The sequence below is a fragment of the Camarhynchus parvulus genome, chromosome 1A (genome assembly GCF_901933205.1).
Source record: "Camarhynchus parvulus chromosome 1A, STF_HiC, whole genome shotgun sequence".
Classification (NCBI taxonomy): Eukaryota; Metazoa; Chordata; class Aves; order Passeriformes; family Thraupidae; genus Camarhynchus; species Camarhynchus parvulus.
Genome location: NC_044586.1, coordinates 1229961 through 1244311, shown reverse-complemented (window position 1 = coordinate 1244311; position 14351 = coordinate 1229961). Strand labels below are relative to the sequence as shown.

General features: G+C 42.4%; 1 protein-coding gene across 1 annotated transcript in view; it reads left to right on the top strand.

Moving 5' to 3' along the window:
• BCAT1 (branched chain amino acid transaminase 1) overlaps window positions 1–14351 on the top strand; it is a 56573-nt gene that overhangs the window by 32104 nt on the left and 10118 nt on the right. Inside the window, exons 4-10 of the mRNA XM_030960200.1 lie at window positions 624–734; window positions 2005–2124; window positions 3982–4145; window positions 5561–5703; window positions 10529–10614; window positions 12308–12448; window positions 13174–13248. Coding sequence (XP_030816060.1) covers window positions 624–734; window positions 2005–2124; window positions 3982–4145; window positions 5561–5703; window positions 10529–10614; window positions 12308–12448; window positions 13174–13248 — 840 coding nt within the window. The remainder of the gene's footprint in view (window positions 1–623; window positions 735–2004; window positions 2125–3981; window positions 4146–5560; window positions 5704–10528; window positions 10615–12307; window positions 12449–13173; window positions 13249–14351) is intronic.

Below are 14351 nucleotides of genomic sequence, written 5' to 3'. Positions count from 1 at the left end.
TTTAACTTTCCTGTAAAGTGTATAGAGAAAATATTTCCATGCATTTTATCTTTAGAGTAAGGCTGCATCTCTGTCATGCAGGCTAAATCCCATTCCACAGCATAGGGGCTTAAGGGGCAAATAAGTGACCAGCTACAACTACAGAAAGAACTTCACAAGAATTCTCTCAGTTACCTTATTCTATACTTTCTAACAAAGATGTGTTTTGGACAGAGCTGTAAAAATAATTAACATATATACAATATAACTGTATAGATCCCTTATGTAAGCAAAACTGCTGCTTTGACTCAGGTATTAGTCAGGATGTGAGGGAATCGTTAAGTCAAACACATGCTACAAATTTTAATTGCTGTAACCAAATTATGAAAAAAAAATGAGGTTATAATGAGGAATTATTGATTTTCCAAATACTAATATTATTGAAGTTGCTATTACAAAGATGTCCTGCCTGTAGTGCAGATAAATCTGTCTCACTGGAGTGTATTACCAGAACTCACTAGTTAGCATTTTCGTGTTTGGGTGCTGTGAGCAGGAGGGTGAAGCTTTTCTTTCCCCAGTTGGCATGGATCCCCAGGGTGAGCTGTCTGAGTGACTGTGTGCTTTCTCCCCTCCCTGGCTCGTAGCTGTTCGAAGGGATGAAGGCGTACCGAGGAGTGGATGGCAAAATCCGCCTGTTCCGGCCCGCCCTCAACATGGACAGGATGGCCCGGTCAGCCCTGAGGACAACCCTGCCAGTACGTACCCAGGGCAGCTCCTGCTCCTTCCAACAGCCTCCTCAGGGCAGGTTTTCACTGTCACAATGCACATCTCTACAGCTTTTCAGTGGTAACCTTTATCATACACTCTTAAGTCTTTGGTAGTGCAATCAAACTTTGTTAACAGATCTTACTCCTTGAAGGAAACCCTTTAAGTGATTATTTTAAAATCAGAACAGTGGGTGTTTTGCTTTCATTGTTGCCTCCCTGTTGCCTCACAGTGTTTCTGAGGTATTATTGTATGTGTGGGGTACCCCATGGCAGGAAGAAATGATGGATTTGACTCCATGTTCTCAGAAGGCTAATTTATTATTTTATGATGCTATATTATGTAAAAGAATACTGTACTAAACTGTACTAAAGAATACAGAATGGATACTTACAGAAGGCTAAAAGATAATAATGAAAACTCGTGACTCTCTTCAGAGCCTCGACACAGCCTGACCCTGATTGGCCAATAAGTCAAATCAGTTCACATAAAACCAATTAAACAACCACCTGTGGATAAACATTCTCCAAACACATTCCAAAGCAGCAAAACACAGGAGAAGCAAATCAGATAATTACTGTTTTCTTTTTTCTCTGAGGCTTCTCAGCTTCCCAGGAACAAAATCCTGGGCGAAGGGATTTTCCAGAAAATATGACAGTGACAAGGGATGAGTGCTGTTCTGCAAGTATTTGCATGCAGGCAGCTGTCTGATTTGCTCTGGTGCTGATGTTCTTCCTTTTCTTCTTTGCACTTTAGTTAAGTTGTTCAGCCTCTAGAGTGCCTTTGGTTTTGGTCATGCCAGTAACTTAACACTGCTTTTAGCAATTGTATCTTGGGCAGTGAACTTCCTCCCAGGCTTGTTAGCTGAATTGCTGTAAGAACTTGGGAACTCTGGGAGACTTGCTGGCCCCTTGGAGCTGTAAACCAGAGCGCTTTCCTGTAGAAGAGGTAGTGCTGTATGCCCGGCTGAGTTGGCTGCACAGGGAGTTCTCCACATGCTTTGGAGGCAAGAAGGGTCAGTGGCTCCTTTTTACCATCTCAGGAGGACACTTGGGATACTGCACAAAAAGGTACAGTAGCTAAAACCATGGGATATTAAATTCTGGAAGGAATGAACCCAAGGAAGATGTGAACCTCTGCAGCGTGTCACTGTTGCATATCCTGAGGAGGTGTTCCCTGGAGCACGTGGATCTGTGAGGACCACAAAGTGTTCCGGCTTTATTTCTCCATTTGCTTTTTTCCCTTTCTGTTCCTTGCCAGACTTTTGACCAGAAGGAGCTGTTGGAGTGCATCCGTAAGCTTGTGGAGCTGGAGCAGGAGTGGGTGCCCTACTCAACCTCTGCCAGCCTCTACATCCGTCCTACCCTCGTTGGAACTGAGGTGTGCAATTGTTTTTTCCCCTCTCTCTTTTTTGTTTATTTAGGTACAAGGCAAAGTCCTCCATCCCTACAGTGAAAAAATCAGCAGTCAGTAGGTGACAGGATGAAGTCTGGAGGCAGATTGTTTTTATGGTTTTACTTGGGAGTCCCCAGCACGAATTTAAGGTTGACCACAGTGCCACTCAGTGGGCACACTGGCTCAGAGCACGGAAAATAAACAGAGTTTCCTCCCACTACTCACAGTGGGAATGGAGTAGTGCTTGTTAATTGGGGTTGTGCTGAAAGGATACTTGTACCTGACATGGTAATATTAAAATCCTAATAATTCTGAGAGAACTTGATGGATCACAACTTGGTGTATACATTTTGTAATTTTCAAGTCATATCTGAATTTAGAAGTTTTTGGAAGATTTTACCCTGTAAATTAAGATGTCTCAGAAGAGACACTTTCATCAGAGCCAAGGACTAGTCTCTCTGTCAATTATTCTTGAAAACTGACCTTCTTAAGGGGCTCTTTAGCAAATAGCTATTAATGTGTCCTCTCTGAGTTTCATGTGTGAGTCAGTTCTGTAGCATTGATAAAGAAACAGAGAGTTTATTTTATTAAATCCTTCAGGGTTCTCTTTTTCAGCAGCAGCAAGAGAGAAATATACAATGGTAGAGCATAGGACCAGGAAGCTAAAGAATATAGGTTCCAAACTAGGTAAAATAAACTCCTGCAGTATCCTTATCTGCAAGTAGTTACCATACTTGAGCATTTTACATTTCACATAGGTTCTAGGGCTCCAATAATTTAATACTTTTAAACTAGTTGCAGATTTTCAGATTAAAGAATCTCCACTCAGTGACTATAAGGTACTGATATTAAAATTGGGGTGTTTACCCGTGGTTTTGCTTTTGGAAATTCTTCTACTCCAAGCTTGGTTTCAGGATAGCTAACCCTTGTGGCCTTTCCATTGTCCCATGTTGTTTCCAGGTTTTTATGGCTTTTATGAATCAGTTAGAATCCCAGGCAGCACAATCTTTTGAATAATCACATCAGCAAAAACACCAAGATATCAGTTAACCCTGTTGGAAGTCTTTCTGAAGCAGCAGGGCAGACAGAAACCAAAGGAACCCTTTTCAGCACCTGGAGAACTTTGGCCAGCACCAGACTTCTTACCTGCACCATCATTGATGGTGATGACCTGGAGTGTGAGAAGCCTCTCAGAGAGGAGGAGCAGGAAAAACTCTGACATTGTTGGTTATTTCCTGTGCTGTTGTGTGAGCTATTTTTAGCAGGCCGATAATTTTAGCTGTCACACAGGCATTCAGAGAGCCAGCACTCAGCTCTGGCAATGCCAGCTGGCACTGGGCAGTTCTTCTCACTAATGCAGCTGACAGTGGTTTCTCCACTGCTGTTACTGCTGTTGTTGCCACTCCTTCTCCCAGAAGGCTTTGTGGGCTTCTGGTATAATTAATTAATATTATTATATTCATATATTGTATTATATTCTATTGTATTCTGTTGTTTCGTATTATGTTGTATTATATTCATATAATTGTATAGCACTTTGAGCTAATCTTTGAATTCTCAAAAACTTGAAACTATTTGAGAGTGCTAGAATAACATGTAGATAAATGGAATGGCTGTAAGTGAATGGTGACAGTAGATATAAAATTAGGGTTGTTGTGTTGCTTGGATTAGGGGAAGGTTATAGAAATATTTTTTATTCATTGCAGCACTTTGCACTGTCCTGGCAATACACTCTCATGCTGCAGTCCCACTGAGAGCAGTGTTTGAAAAGCTGATGGTGCAGCCCCTGATGTTTGAAGGACACCAGTAACTTTGGATTTGTTTGCATTTCTTTATTTTCAGCCTTCCCTTGGAGTGAAGAAGCCAACTAAAGCCCTGCTGTATGTCATTCTGAGCCCTGTGGGCCCTTACTTTGCAAGTGGAACCTTTAATCCAATATCCTTGTGGGCAGATCCAAAATACGTGAGAGCGTGGAAAGGGGGAACAGGAGACTGCAAAGTGGGAGGGTAAGGAAACACCATCCTGCCTTTCCTACACAGCTCCCAAAGCACATGTGGTTTTTAGTGAAGTATCTGATCCAGCAGAAACAGAGACATGAAATGCAGTAGTTAAATAAACAACACACTGCAACAACAAGTTCAGAATTGTACTTTGCTAATACTATTTATGCAACTCACTTGCATATTTTTGTTTGAATATTACAGCCAGTTGATTTTTTTGCAGCATCTCAGGCTGAGGAAGTGCACCTGGAAGATGTCCATGTAATTCTTTGGCCCTTGCCCTTGCAGCAGTTGACACTGGAGTTCCACTTTGTGCTGCATCACCAATGCAGCAGCCTGCTCTGGCTGCTCACCTCCTTCCTTGCATTGTCCTAGCCAGGAGTTTCTCTGCTAGGCAGGAGCCAGTAGCTGTCAAGTGCTGCTCAGCTGAGCTGGTAAAATAATCAGAGGGCAGGAAAATAACTTTCCTTCATTCAAGCTGATGTTCTGAACCTTTGTTCTTTTTTTTTAAAAAAAGAGATTTTTTAAATGAGATTTTGTTCTTGAGGTTTTAAATGAGATTTTGTTTTTGAAAGAGAATTTGTTTATGAGATTCTGCTTACTTCTAGAAATATATTGTTTCCTGTGGATGCTTCAAATATGAGCTGTGAAAAACAGTAGTCTGGCGTCATTACTGACTTGATTTGTGCCCAGAGGTGAGAACTTGGCTTCAGTGCGGTCAGCATTTTGGAGCTGCTGACTTTGTGTCTGGAAGGTTAAGATCAGAAGCAGAAAGGGGTTTTTTTCCCCCCCAAAGCAGCAGGCATTATTCAGTCAGGTTCACTCTGTAGGCAGCATTTTAGAAAAATTTGCTACTAAAGGATATGGAATTAATGTAGACACAATTGCATTTCCTGAAGATGCTAGTTCTCTTAATATCTTTTATTAGAAAAAAAAAAAAGCTCATCTCTGGTGTTTTTTGTGCTCCAAGAGTTTCATCTAATGTATATTACCCATCTGACATGAGGTAGATGAATTAAAAAAACCCAAAAAACTAAAAAAAACCAAAATCTGGAGGGAAATGTTGCTATTTCTCCAGGATGCCAACTGCTAAAGAAAGATTAATGCTTTCTGAGGGTTTTCAGTTGCAATCATTAGAATGTCCAGAATATGGAAGCAGAGGCATGTTAATACAATTTGGAAGGATATGTTTGAGTTGTTGGTGCTGTTCAGTCCTTCAAAGTTTTTGAATTGTAGGTACAAACAATCTAATAAAATGCTGGTAGAATATTTCCAGTGAAAATATCCCCAGGCCGAGCAGTGACTGTTGCAAAGCACTTGCTCGTGAGGTAGATGTGCACAAAATCTTGTTTAAATGGAGAAGATGCCCAACCAGGTACTCATAACTCTTTGGTTTTTGTTGCTTTTTTTTTTCCCTGAAGGAATTATGGTTCTGCTATTTATGCCCAGCAAGAAGCCCTGGAGTTTGGCTGCCAGCAGGTTTTGTGGCTCTATGGAGAAGATCACCAAATAACTGAAGTTGGAACAATGAATCTGTTTCTCTACTGGATAAATGAAAATGGAGGTATGGTGACATAAAGTGTGAAAACTTTAACAGAGCAGATGATTGGGAGTGTAATCCACAAAATTATTGTTAGAATGCAGATCATAATTTTTTTAATGAGGATGGTTTAACTTAGAGGAAATGCCCATCCTGAAAGTTACTGGGTGGCTGTTAGCTGTGAGAGAGGGGATTCTGCAGCAGCTGTGAGTGCTGCCTGCTGGTAACAGGCTGAACTGCTGGGCTGTCCCCATGCTCAGAAGGACAGAGTTCAGCCCTGCACAAGGTCACACAACAGCCTGGGTACCAGCAGCATGTTTGGGCTCCAGGAGCTGTTGGTTCAGAAGCAGTGCAGACGTGCTAAAAGGCAGCTCAGGGCTGTGCAGCTCTTCAGACTGTGGCTTTGTGTGTGAGTGGCTCCCATCATCACTTGCTGGCCAGTCAAATATTCCCGAACCATCTCCAGAAGTATTGCAGCATCCAATCCAAAACTGTTTTCTTTGAAGAATTTGAAGTTCTGTCCAGTGATGGCAGCGAGAGAAACACATCAGTGGGTGTCAGGTATCAATTATGCTCAAAAGGTGCTTTCAAGATGTATTAAGCTATTTTTCCCTCTTTCTACCCACAGTCATCTCTGAGCTAGGTACATGCTGATTAAACTATTAAAACTATTAAAACTAACTATTAAAAACAGCCAACTACATGGGCATTTCAAAAGCACCCATTGGGTGTACAAGTATTCAATGCTTGTGATAGCTGCACCTGAGAACTGGTTTGGAAGACAGGCAAGGGAATAAAAGACTTTTCTTCTCTTTTTTTTTCCCCAAGAAGAAAGAAGACTTTCTTCTTGAATAAAAGTAATTTTCTTCTCTCCAAGGGAATGAAGTGTTACTGAATTTTTGCATGGCAGCAGATGAGGGGGTCAGACTGATTTCATTGTTGTGCCATGGGTACCTTTGAGAACTGTCAGCTTTGTGCAGAAAAGAGGCTGCATTTTGTGGGGATAGCAGTGTGCCTTGGATAATGCAGTGTGGTTGGGATCCAGCTACCTGACTTCTGTCGCTATAGGACATGAAATAAACCGATATGCTGGAACTTCCAAGGTAAAAAGAAAAGAAGTTTATTTTCTGACTCCAACATTTATAGATTTCCAAAAGTGACAGTGGATTGGAGGATGGCAGTGCCACCTCTCCAATGACACTGGACAAACCAACAGTCCATCAAATTTCTCTTCCTCCAGAGAGGAATGTAAAAACAATAATTATTTACATAAAAGTGCGTGAGAAACTTCATTACAAAAATGGAGTTGTAAACATCAGAAGGCTTAGAAGAACAAGGCAACAGACTCCCATCTCCAGTTCTGTTGCTTGTTCTTCTGCAAAACCTTTACCACATTCGTAAGAAGGGGGATAACAGTCCCTCAATACTGAATGAGTCTGTGAAGCTTTATGAATGAAGTGATAAATACTAGACATTTTCTTGTTGCAGCAGCAGTTGATTTGTCAGTGTAGATAGATGGCCAAATTTCTGCCTTGTGGAACTTAGCTGGAAAAACACGAGAATGGATTTTGGCTCGTTGTGCCCGGGGAAGGACACTGAAGCAGGGACATGATTAGAATTCAATGTTCTCATTGTACTTGAACCAGGAATATGCTGGAATGGTGCAGCTGCAGCACGGTGCTGTTCCAAAGAGCTGCCAGTCACTGTGCTGCCAGTGCAGGGCTCAATGCTGCTATTGTCAGGTGGCTGTAGCAAACAACTTGGCATTCCTGCCACCCAGGAGGGCTGGCTGCTGGCAGACCTGTCCTTTCACAGGACATGGGCATTGCCCTCATGGACCACTTTGCTGTCTCCCAGGGTGCTGAGTCACTCTTCATTTGTGGGGTCTTTGGCTGGGAATCACCCAGTGCCATCACATACCTGCCTGTGGCTTGGCAGGGGGATTTGGAACTGCTTGTCACTGTGTTCTGTCACTTCACAAAGGACACTCACTCAGCCTGTGCTTTGGTTTTGTTCTGCAAATGCTGCAGCTGAGAGGGATCAAAAAAAGTGAGGCAGAAACTGCATATCATCATCAAAAGAAAATGCCCATCCTTGTGTGCTCTGAGGTGCTGCTGGGAGCTGAGCTGCTCTCCTTGGTTCATAAGCAGAGGCTTATCCCAGTGAAGCCTGGCCTAGAGGAGAGCCATGCTCCCAGTGGGAGTAGGCTTTCCTGCAGCCTTTGTGCCTGAAGGTGACATCTTGTCCTTCATGGCAGGAGGAGCCTGAAAAAATATTTTGTTTTTTAACATAAAGTGGGGAGTAGGGGAAAAAAACTGCTCAGTTTTTGGTAAAACAGCATGGCTTGCTCCATACTGTTCTTGTATTCCCACTGCTGCTCTGAGGCTTATAATATGGCCAAAAGTGGATCCCTGCTATTGCATAAATACCTCATCTATCAAATCCTGTTTATGGTTTATGTTCACTAAGTGAAAAATTCAGTCACCCTCACACAGTCCCTTCCACATGCCTCTTCAGAGCATGTAACTATCCCAGGAGGCTCTTGACATTGAAACTCACTTCCTTTCACAGTGTCTGTTCTGCCTAGAATATAGGCTTGGCTTTTAAAAAGCCTTAAAAAACCTTAAAATTTTAACATATGTCCAACCTGAAGATTGCTAGCTATGAAATCTGTGTGCAGTTTTAAAAAATTCCCTGCCTTCAAAATGATTTGCAAACATTTGGGCTCTGCTTCTATCTTTAATGTTAAGGCACTGTGAATAGTATTTGGGCATTATTTAATATTTGTGTGCTGCAAGTGAAATGGTGATTAATGGTCCCCACTTCAGAATTTCATGAATTAAAAAGTAAGTCTCTTTAAAGATTCTCTGGAACAATCAGGTAAAATTTAAGGCCAGTTTGCTAAGTATTCTATAGTTGGAACATTAGTTGTGCCACAGAAGTGTCTTGTACAATTACAGTGCTAACAAAAGCAGGATTGCAGCTTCTGTTATAGTAGAGAGCATCACCAACAGAGTGGAGGGGAGAGCAGCAAATGCATGAGGTGGCAGACAAAGCAAAGGATGAAAAAGTAATTGAGGAAAGCAAATTAACAGATGCAAAGTAGTGATTGCATGAGGGAAGAGTTGAAGAAAAGCCTGAGGGAAGTAAGGACAAAGACCCAGGACAAGCTGGTAGAAGAAATCAGCTGTTAATATCAGTGAAAATGGGGTTTTCTGGGTTCTCCTTGATCCTGAAGTTCACTTGGAATGTATCACTTTGCTAAAATGTATATTTGGGTGAATTTCTCAGCATTGTTACAGCCTGGCTAGTCCTGAAGGCATCCCATGAGTTCAGTCTTACCTGCTCTGTGTTCATAGGCAAAGCTGAAGTTGTGTAACATGGAAGAGCTCATTTTAAAATCCCCTTTAAACTCTCTGATGGAATTCTGCTGTTAGAGCAGGCCTACAGCAGGTGTACCAGGGCACTGGGCAGGCAGTGCTGCCAGCAGAACAATAACAGGAGGCAGCTGAAGAGAAACCCTGACATTACCCCTCGCATGCTTTCCTCCTGCTTTTTGCAGCTATACATCAAAATAGCTCAGAAGGCAAGTGGAGCCTGTGGGCTCACAGTCTGTTTTTGGGAGATGGACACACTGATGTCATGTGGAGCCTGCTTTGGCATCAGTTCCCAGGGAGGATGAGCTTTGGCATGCCTTGTTGGATGGTGTTACCATCCCTGCCGGATCCCGGGGGAGCAGATGTTCCCTGGCTGGCCCCAGGCTGGGAGGCATCACATGCACACTTCCAAAATTCTACAGAGCAGCCTGTTGGGAACATTTTGAGACTTTCATGTCCTGTCTGCTCAGTGCTGTTTGGCAGCTGGCTTGGCCTGGCACCTTTTCAAACTAGCTCAAATCAATTAATAGATGTTATTGAGCTTAAACAGGTCCTGGGCAAGATCTGTGGCAGCATCACCAGACAGAGAAGTGTCATCACAACCTTTGGTGGCAAAGTCCGCAGAATCTGAAGTTTTCTGTTGAAGAAAGGATTGTATTAGATTGTGACTGGATCACAAATGCAGGATTTCAAGTTTGCGGAGTTTAGAATCAGGTGAGCCCTGTGGCTTTTGGAAAGTTTTAAAGTCTTCTCCTTGTGATAGTTGTGCCAGAATAAGGACCAGACATGCATCACAAAAAGGAGTGATGCTAGACAGACTCCAAAAAGGAAATGCTGTTATTCCGGACTATATGAGAAAGAACAGAGGGCTGATGGAATTAGAAGTCTGGGATAGGTTGGAGAATGACACTGTGGACTAGTGAAACCAGAGCAGAGCATACAGCCTGTTCTAGGGCAGCATTTCTGTACATTTTGGCATGGCAGGTTACCCCTATTACTGATGTGTGTATAGATCCTCATAAGAGGAACTTGGTAGCACTGGTAGGAGAGTCCAAATTAATAAATCCAGGGGTAGCTGCATTAGAAAGTTACACAGTTATATGTACAATGCACTGAGGAATAAAACCACCTCCAAGGCATTAGACATGTATATATTAATGTATTAAATGTTTCTTCCCTGCCCAAAAGGTGGGGAAGAAACATATTTAATACATTAATATCTAAAGGTTATAATAAAAGGTAAATATAAAAGGTTCCAAACACTCAACAGCAACTTACTGAGCTGAGTATCTCTTTGTGTTCTTGGAGAACTCAGAAAAATGTTGCATCTTACAGGGCAGGACTTGATTTTGGTGCCACAGAATCGTGGAATATCCCTTGTAAGGGACCCATGTGTTTGGTGTAATAGCAGTAAACTTTTGTTTGTTTGTTTGTTTGTTTGTTTTTCAACCAGTGCTTTTTTTGTTTGGCAGAAAATGAGCTGGCCACGCCACCTTTAGATGGCATCATCCTTCCAGGAGTGACAAGGCAGAGCATTTTGGATCTGGCACGTAGCTGGGTGAGTGCTTTGGCAGCAATGGTTTCAATTGTCAGGTTATAACTTCAGCAGAAGTCAACATTTCTGGTGCTCAGTATCCTTCAGTTCATATCCTAAAGTTCAGTATCTCAAAGTTCAGCTGATTTGGTTAAATCATACAATCATACACCAGTCTGGCTTCCTAGGATCATACAAAGGCCTGGGTTGGAGGGGACCTTAAAGATCATCTCATTCCAGCCCCCTGCCATGGCAGGGACACATTGCACTGTCCCAGGCTGCTCAGAGCCCATCCAGCCTGGCATTGGAAAGGACTTTGAAGGCCATCTATTCCAGCCTGCCTGCAGTGAGCAGGGGCATCTTCCACTGGATCAGAGTGCTCAGAGCTGTGTCCAGCGTGGCAGAAACCCTGCTTTCAGGGGTTTCATCCTCCTGGATGTCCCCTGTTCCCTTCAGCCTGTCAGCCCCACCACACAGCTTGGTGCTGCTGACAGAACTGGCTGAGCATGCACTCAGTCCTTTAACCTGATGGGAAGTCAGGGTCTGCTCATTCAGGGATTCTCAGGAGCATCACCAGAATACCCACACCTGTCACACAGAACAATACCAAGCTTGTTAAAGCAGCTCCATGCAGTATTTAACATAAAAATTCTCATTAAATCCACTGGTACCAGCAACTTAGAGCAAGGAAACAAAGAATTACTGTGCATGACCATAGCTGTACTTCAGTCATCAGCTCATTATTTCTGCATTTAGTTCTCATGCTTCCAACCTTGTTTCTGCTAACAAGCATGCATCCTGCCCAGCCACAGTCTTGCAGTCATCTGTCTGGTCCCTGTTCCTGTTCTGTAGTGCAGCAATCCAAGAGCTTACTGGGACTAGATCATATCTTGAAATGCAGAAACTCTGCCTTGCTGTGTTTAGAGGTTTTATTGCAGCCTGAGTAAGGGTGCTGCACAGCCAGAGGCTCATCAAGCCCAGGATCCTGTCTCCTGGATTTGGCTGGGATTATGCTCAGAGTGGGATAACAGGAATACCATGTACATGAGAGAAACATTTCAAAGTCTGACATTTATGTTTTTTCTTGAAACTCATCCCTTCAGTTGATTCCTGTGCATTCTTCAATGCTTGTAGAAGGTAAAACACCCCCTGAATTAAGACTGCAGTGTAAATGTCTTCACTCATACCTGCAGTACAGTTAATTTTTTTATGTGACAGCTGTGTGCAGGCTGCAGTGGAATTTTCACTAGGGATTAAAAAAATACATCACATAAATTGGCCTGGCAGGTGAAATTAATCCACAGAATGTATCTTGCTTAGGAATTGTCTGAGAGTGGGATGCAAATTGATATAATTGAGTAATTTTTGGACAAACTCTAACACACTAGAGACCATGAGTAGAGAGATCCAGTGTCCCATAACAATTCTTCTTTGTTATTCCCTAATGTGATACTGATACTGCACCAAACCAGAGGGAAGTGACACTTAATCATCAGCATTGCATCTGGCAAACCACTGGCATCTTTGTAGGGCATTCTTTTGATGAAAATCTATCTTGTCTGACACTGGCATGTTTGAAAAGATCACAAGATTAGAGTCAAAACTTGACTTATTGTCACTAGGCTAAAAGTCCTATTGGAAATGTTTAAGAAAACAAAACCAGTAATGGGGTTTTTTAAACTTTTTACAATTCTGATGGTTGCTGCTTCTTGTGCAGGGAGAATTCAAAGTGTCTGAGCGATACATCACCATGAGTGACCTGACAGCTGCCTTGGAAAAGAACAGAGTGAAGGAGATGTTTGGTGCTGGAACAGCCTGCATTGTATGTCCCATCTCTAAAATTTTGTATAAGGGCAAGGTAAGGAAATGTCTCTGTTTTACCCCTTTCCTTCTTTCTTCTGAATTTTCTGAGTTATTTGCAACTGTGGGAGATTTCTCCTGCACAGGTGGAATTCCCCAGGCATTCAGAATGTTAAGCTGATTTGGTGTTATTTAGTCAGCACAAAGTTAGTTCAGAGCACTAGGGGCAGTGCAGCTGCATAAAGGGTTATGCTTTGTCCATTAAACACGGTAAGTACAGTAAATTTCTGTTAGGTGGTACTTCCTGAATGAATAAACTAGAATAAATGTATTGATATTAGCTGGTGCTAAGATAATATGTCATGGGGGTGCTGAGTGAGAAGTACTGTAAATATAAGTGTTGTATTTCTACACAATATACCTTGAAATGAAATGCTGTATATAATGTTACCTCTCTTGCCTGCACAATATTCCCTCCATTTTGGACAGATCTCTTGGAAGGCTTAGGTTAGCCTTTCTTGAACAAGAGCATAACAGTTTAACTCTCTAACTTTTCACTGGCTTAGCAGCATCCTCCTGTTTAAAAAAAAACCAAAAAACCCAACACAAAACCCCAAACTAACCACCCTTTCCTACTCATAAAGGAGGCTAGCCAGCATGATAAATATTTATTCAAACTTCTGGCAACCATAAGTATTCATATATATGTAAAGCTATAAAGAATAACATGTAATAACATGTTACTCTCTTTCTCTCTCCTCCCTCTCCTTTGTTCCATGCCAGCACTTGGACATCCCAACCATGGAGAATGGGCCTGAGGTAACAACCCGTTTCCTGAATAAGCTAACTGATATCCAGGTAAGTTGCTTCCTCTTCTATAACAAGGTAAAATAATAAAAAGTGAACGTTTGAAAGGAATAGAAAATAATATTTTTGGTAGTGCTGCTATTGATGGCATTATATAATAATGTAGACCCTTTGTCTAGTGTGATTATTCTGCCATTTTTTTCTCCTTGAGAAAGTATGGTAGAGATGAAGTATAGTGTCATTTTTCCCTACTCCTCTTGGAAGGTGGGTAAGAATTGCAAGATCTTACTGTTATCAGTGAGATATGAACATCTTAACCACAATCACAAATGAGCACAGGTTAATCGATGCGGTAATTAAACACTCACTGGGCACAGCCAGCTTATCACCATTTCCGTTTATCTTTCCAATCACACAGTCACTTCTCAATTCTTAAAGCAGTTCCCTCCTCTCTCATGTGCTAAATATCAAAGTCTGTTAGGAATCTCTGCTTTGTCTCTGTCTGGGCATTCCAGGAACCATTTCAGCTGAAGTCAGTGAGCAGCAGGTGATGGCCCTTCTTGTTAAAGTTTCCAGGGTGTTTTTCCTTATTTAGTGTAGTTTATGGTGTGGGGGATTTGGGGATAGGAGAAGAGCTTGGCAAGTTACAAAGCCCCTTTATTTAAGATCTGATAGCAGTTGCTTGACAGTATTGCCAGGATTTCTTCAAATTGACTCTGATGGTTTCCGTCCTACATTTTTGGCTCCAAGTGTTCTTAGATTTGCCACTGAAATTTTTATGTTCCTGCCAATAGTCCTGTGATCTGTGTCTTTCTCCCTTGAGACAGTGAGCAGTGGAAGACAAGTGTATCCAGCCTTTTCCCTGAGGGTCCTTCCAAGCCCTCCCTGATCACAGAGGGTCAGAATGGGTCAGGATGGAAGGGCCCAGCAGGGTCATCCCAGAGCACATGGCCCAGGATTGTGTCCAGACAGTTTTGGAATATCCCCAGTGAGGGAGACTCCACACTCTCTCTGGACAATCTGTCCAGTGCTTGGTCACTGCACAATAAAGAAGTTCTTCCTCATGTTCAGGTGGAACTTCCTGGGCATCAGTTCCTGCCCATTGCCTCTTGCCTTATCACCCTGGTGTTCCACCACCAGCCAAGGCTCAGGAG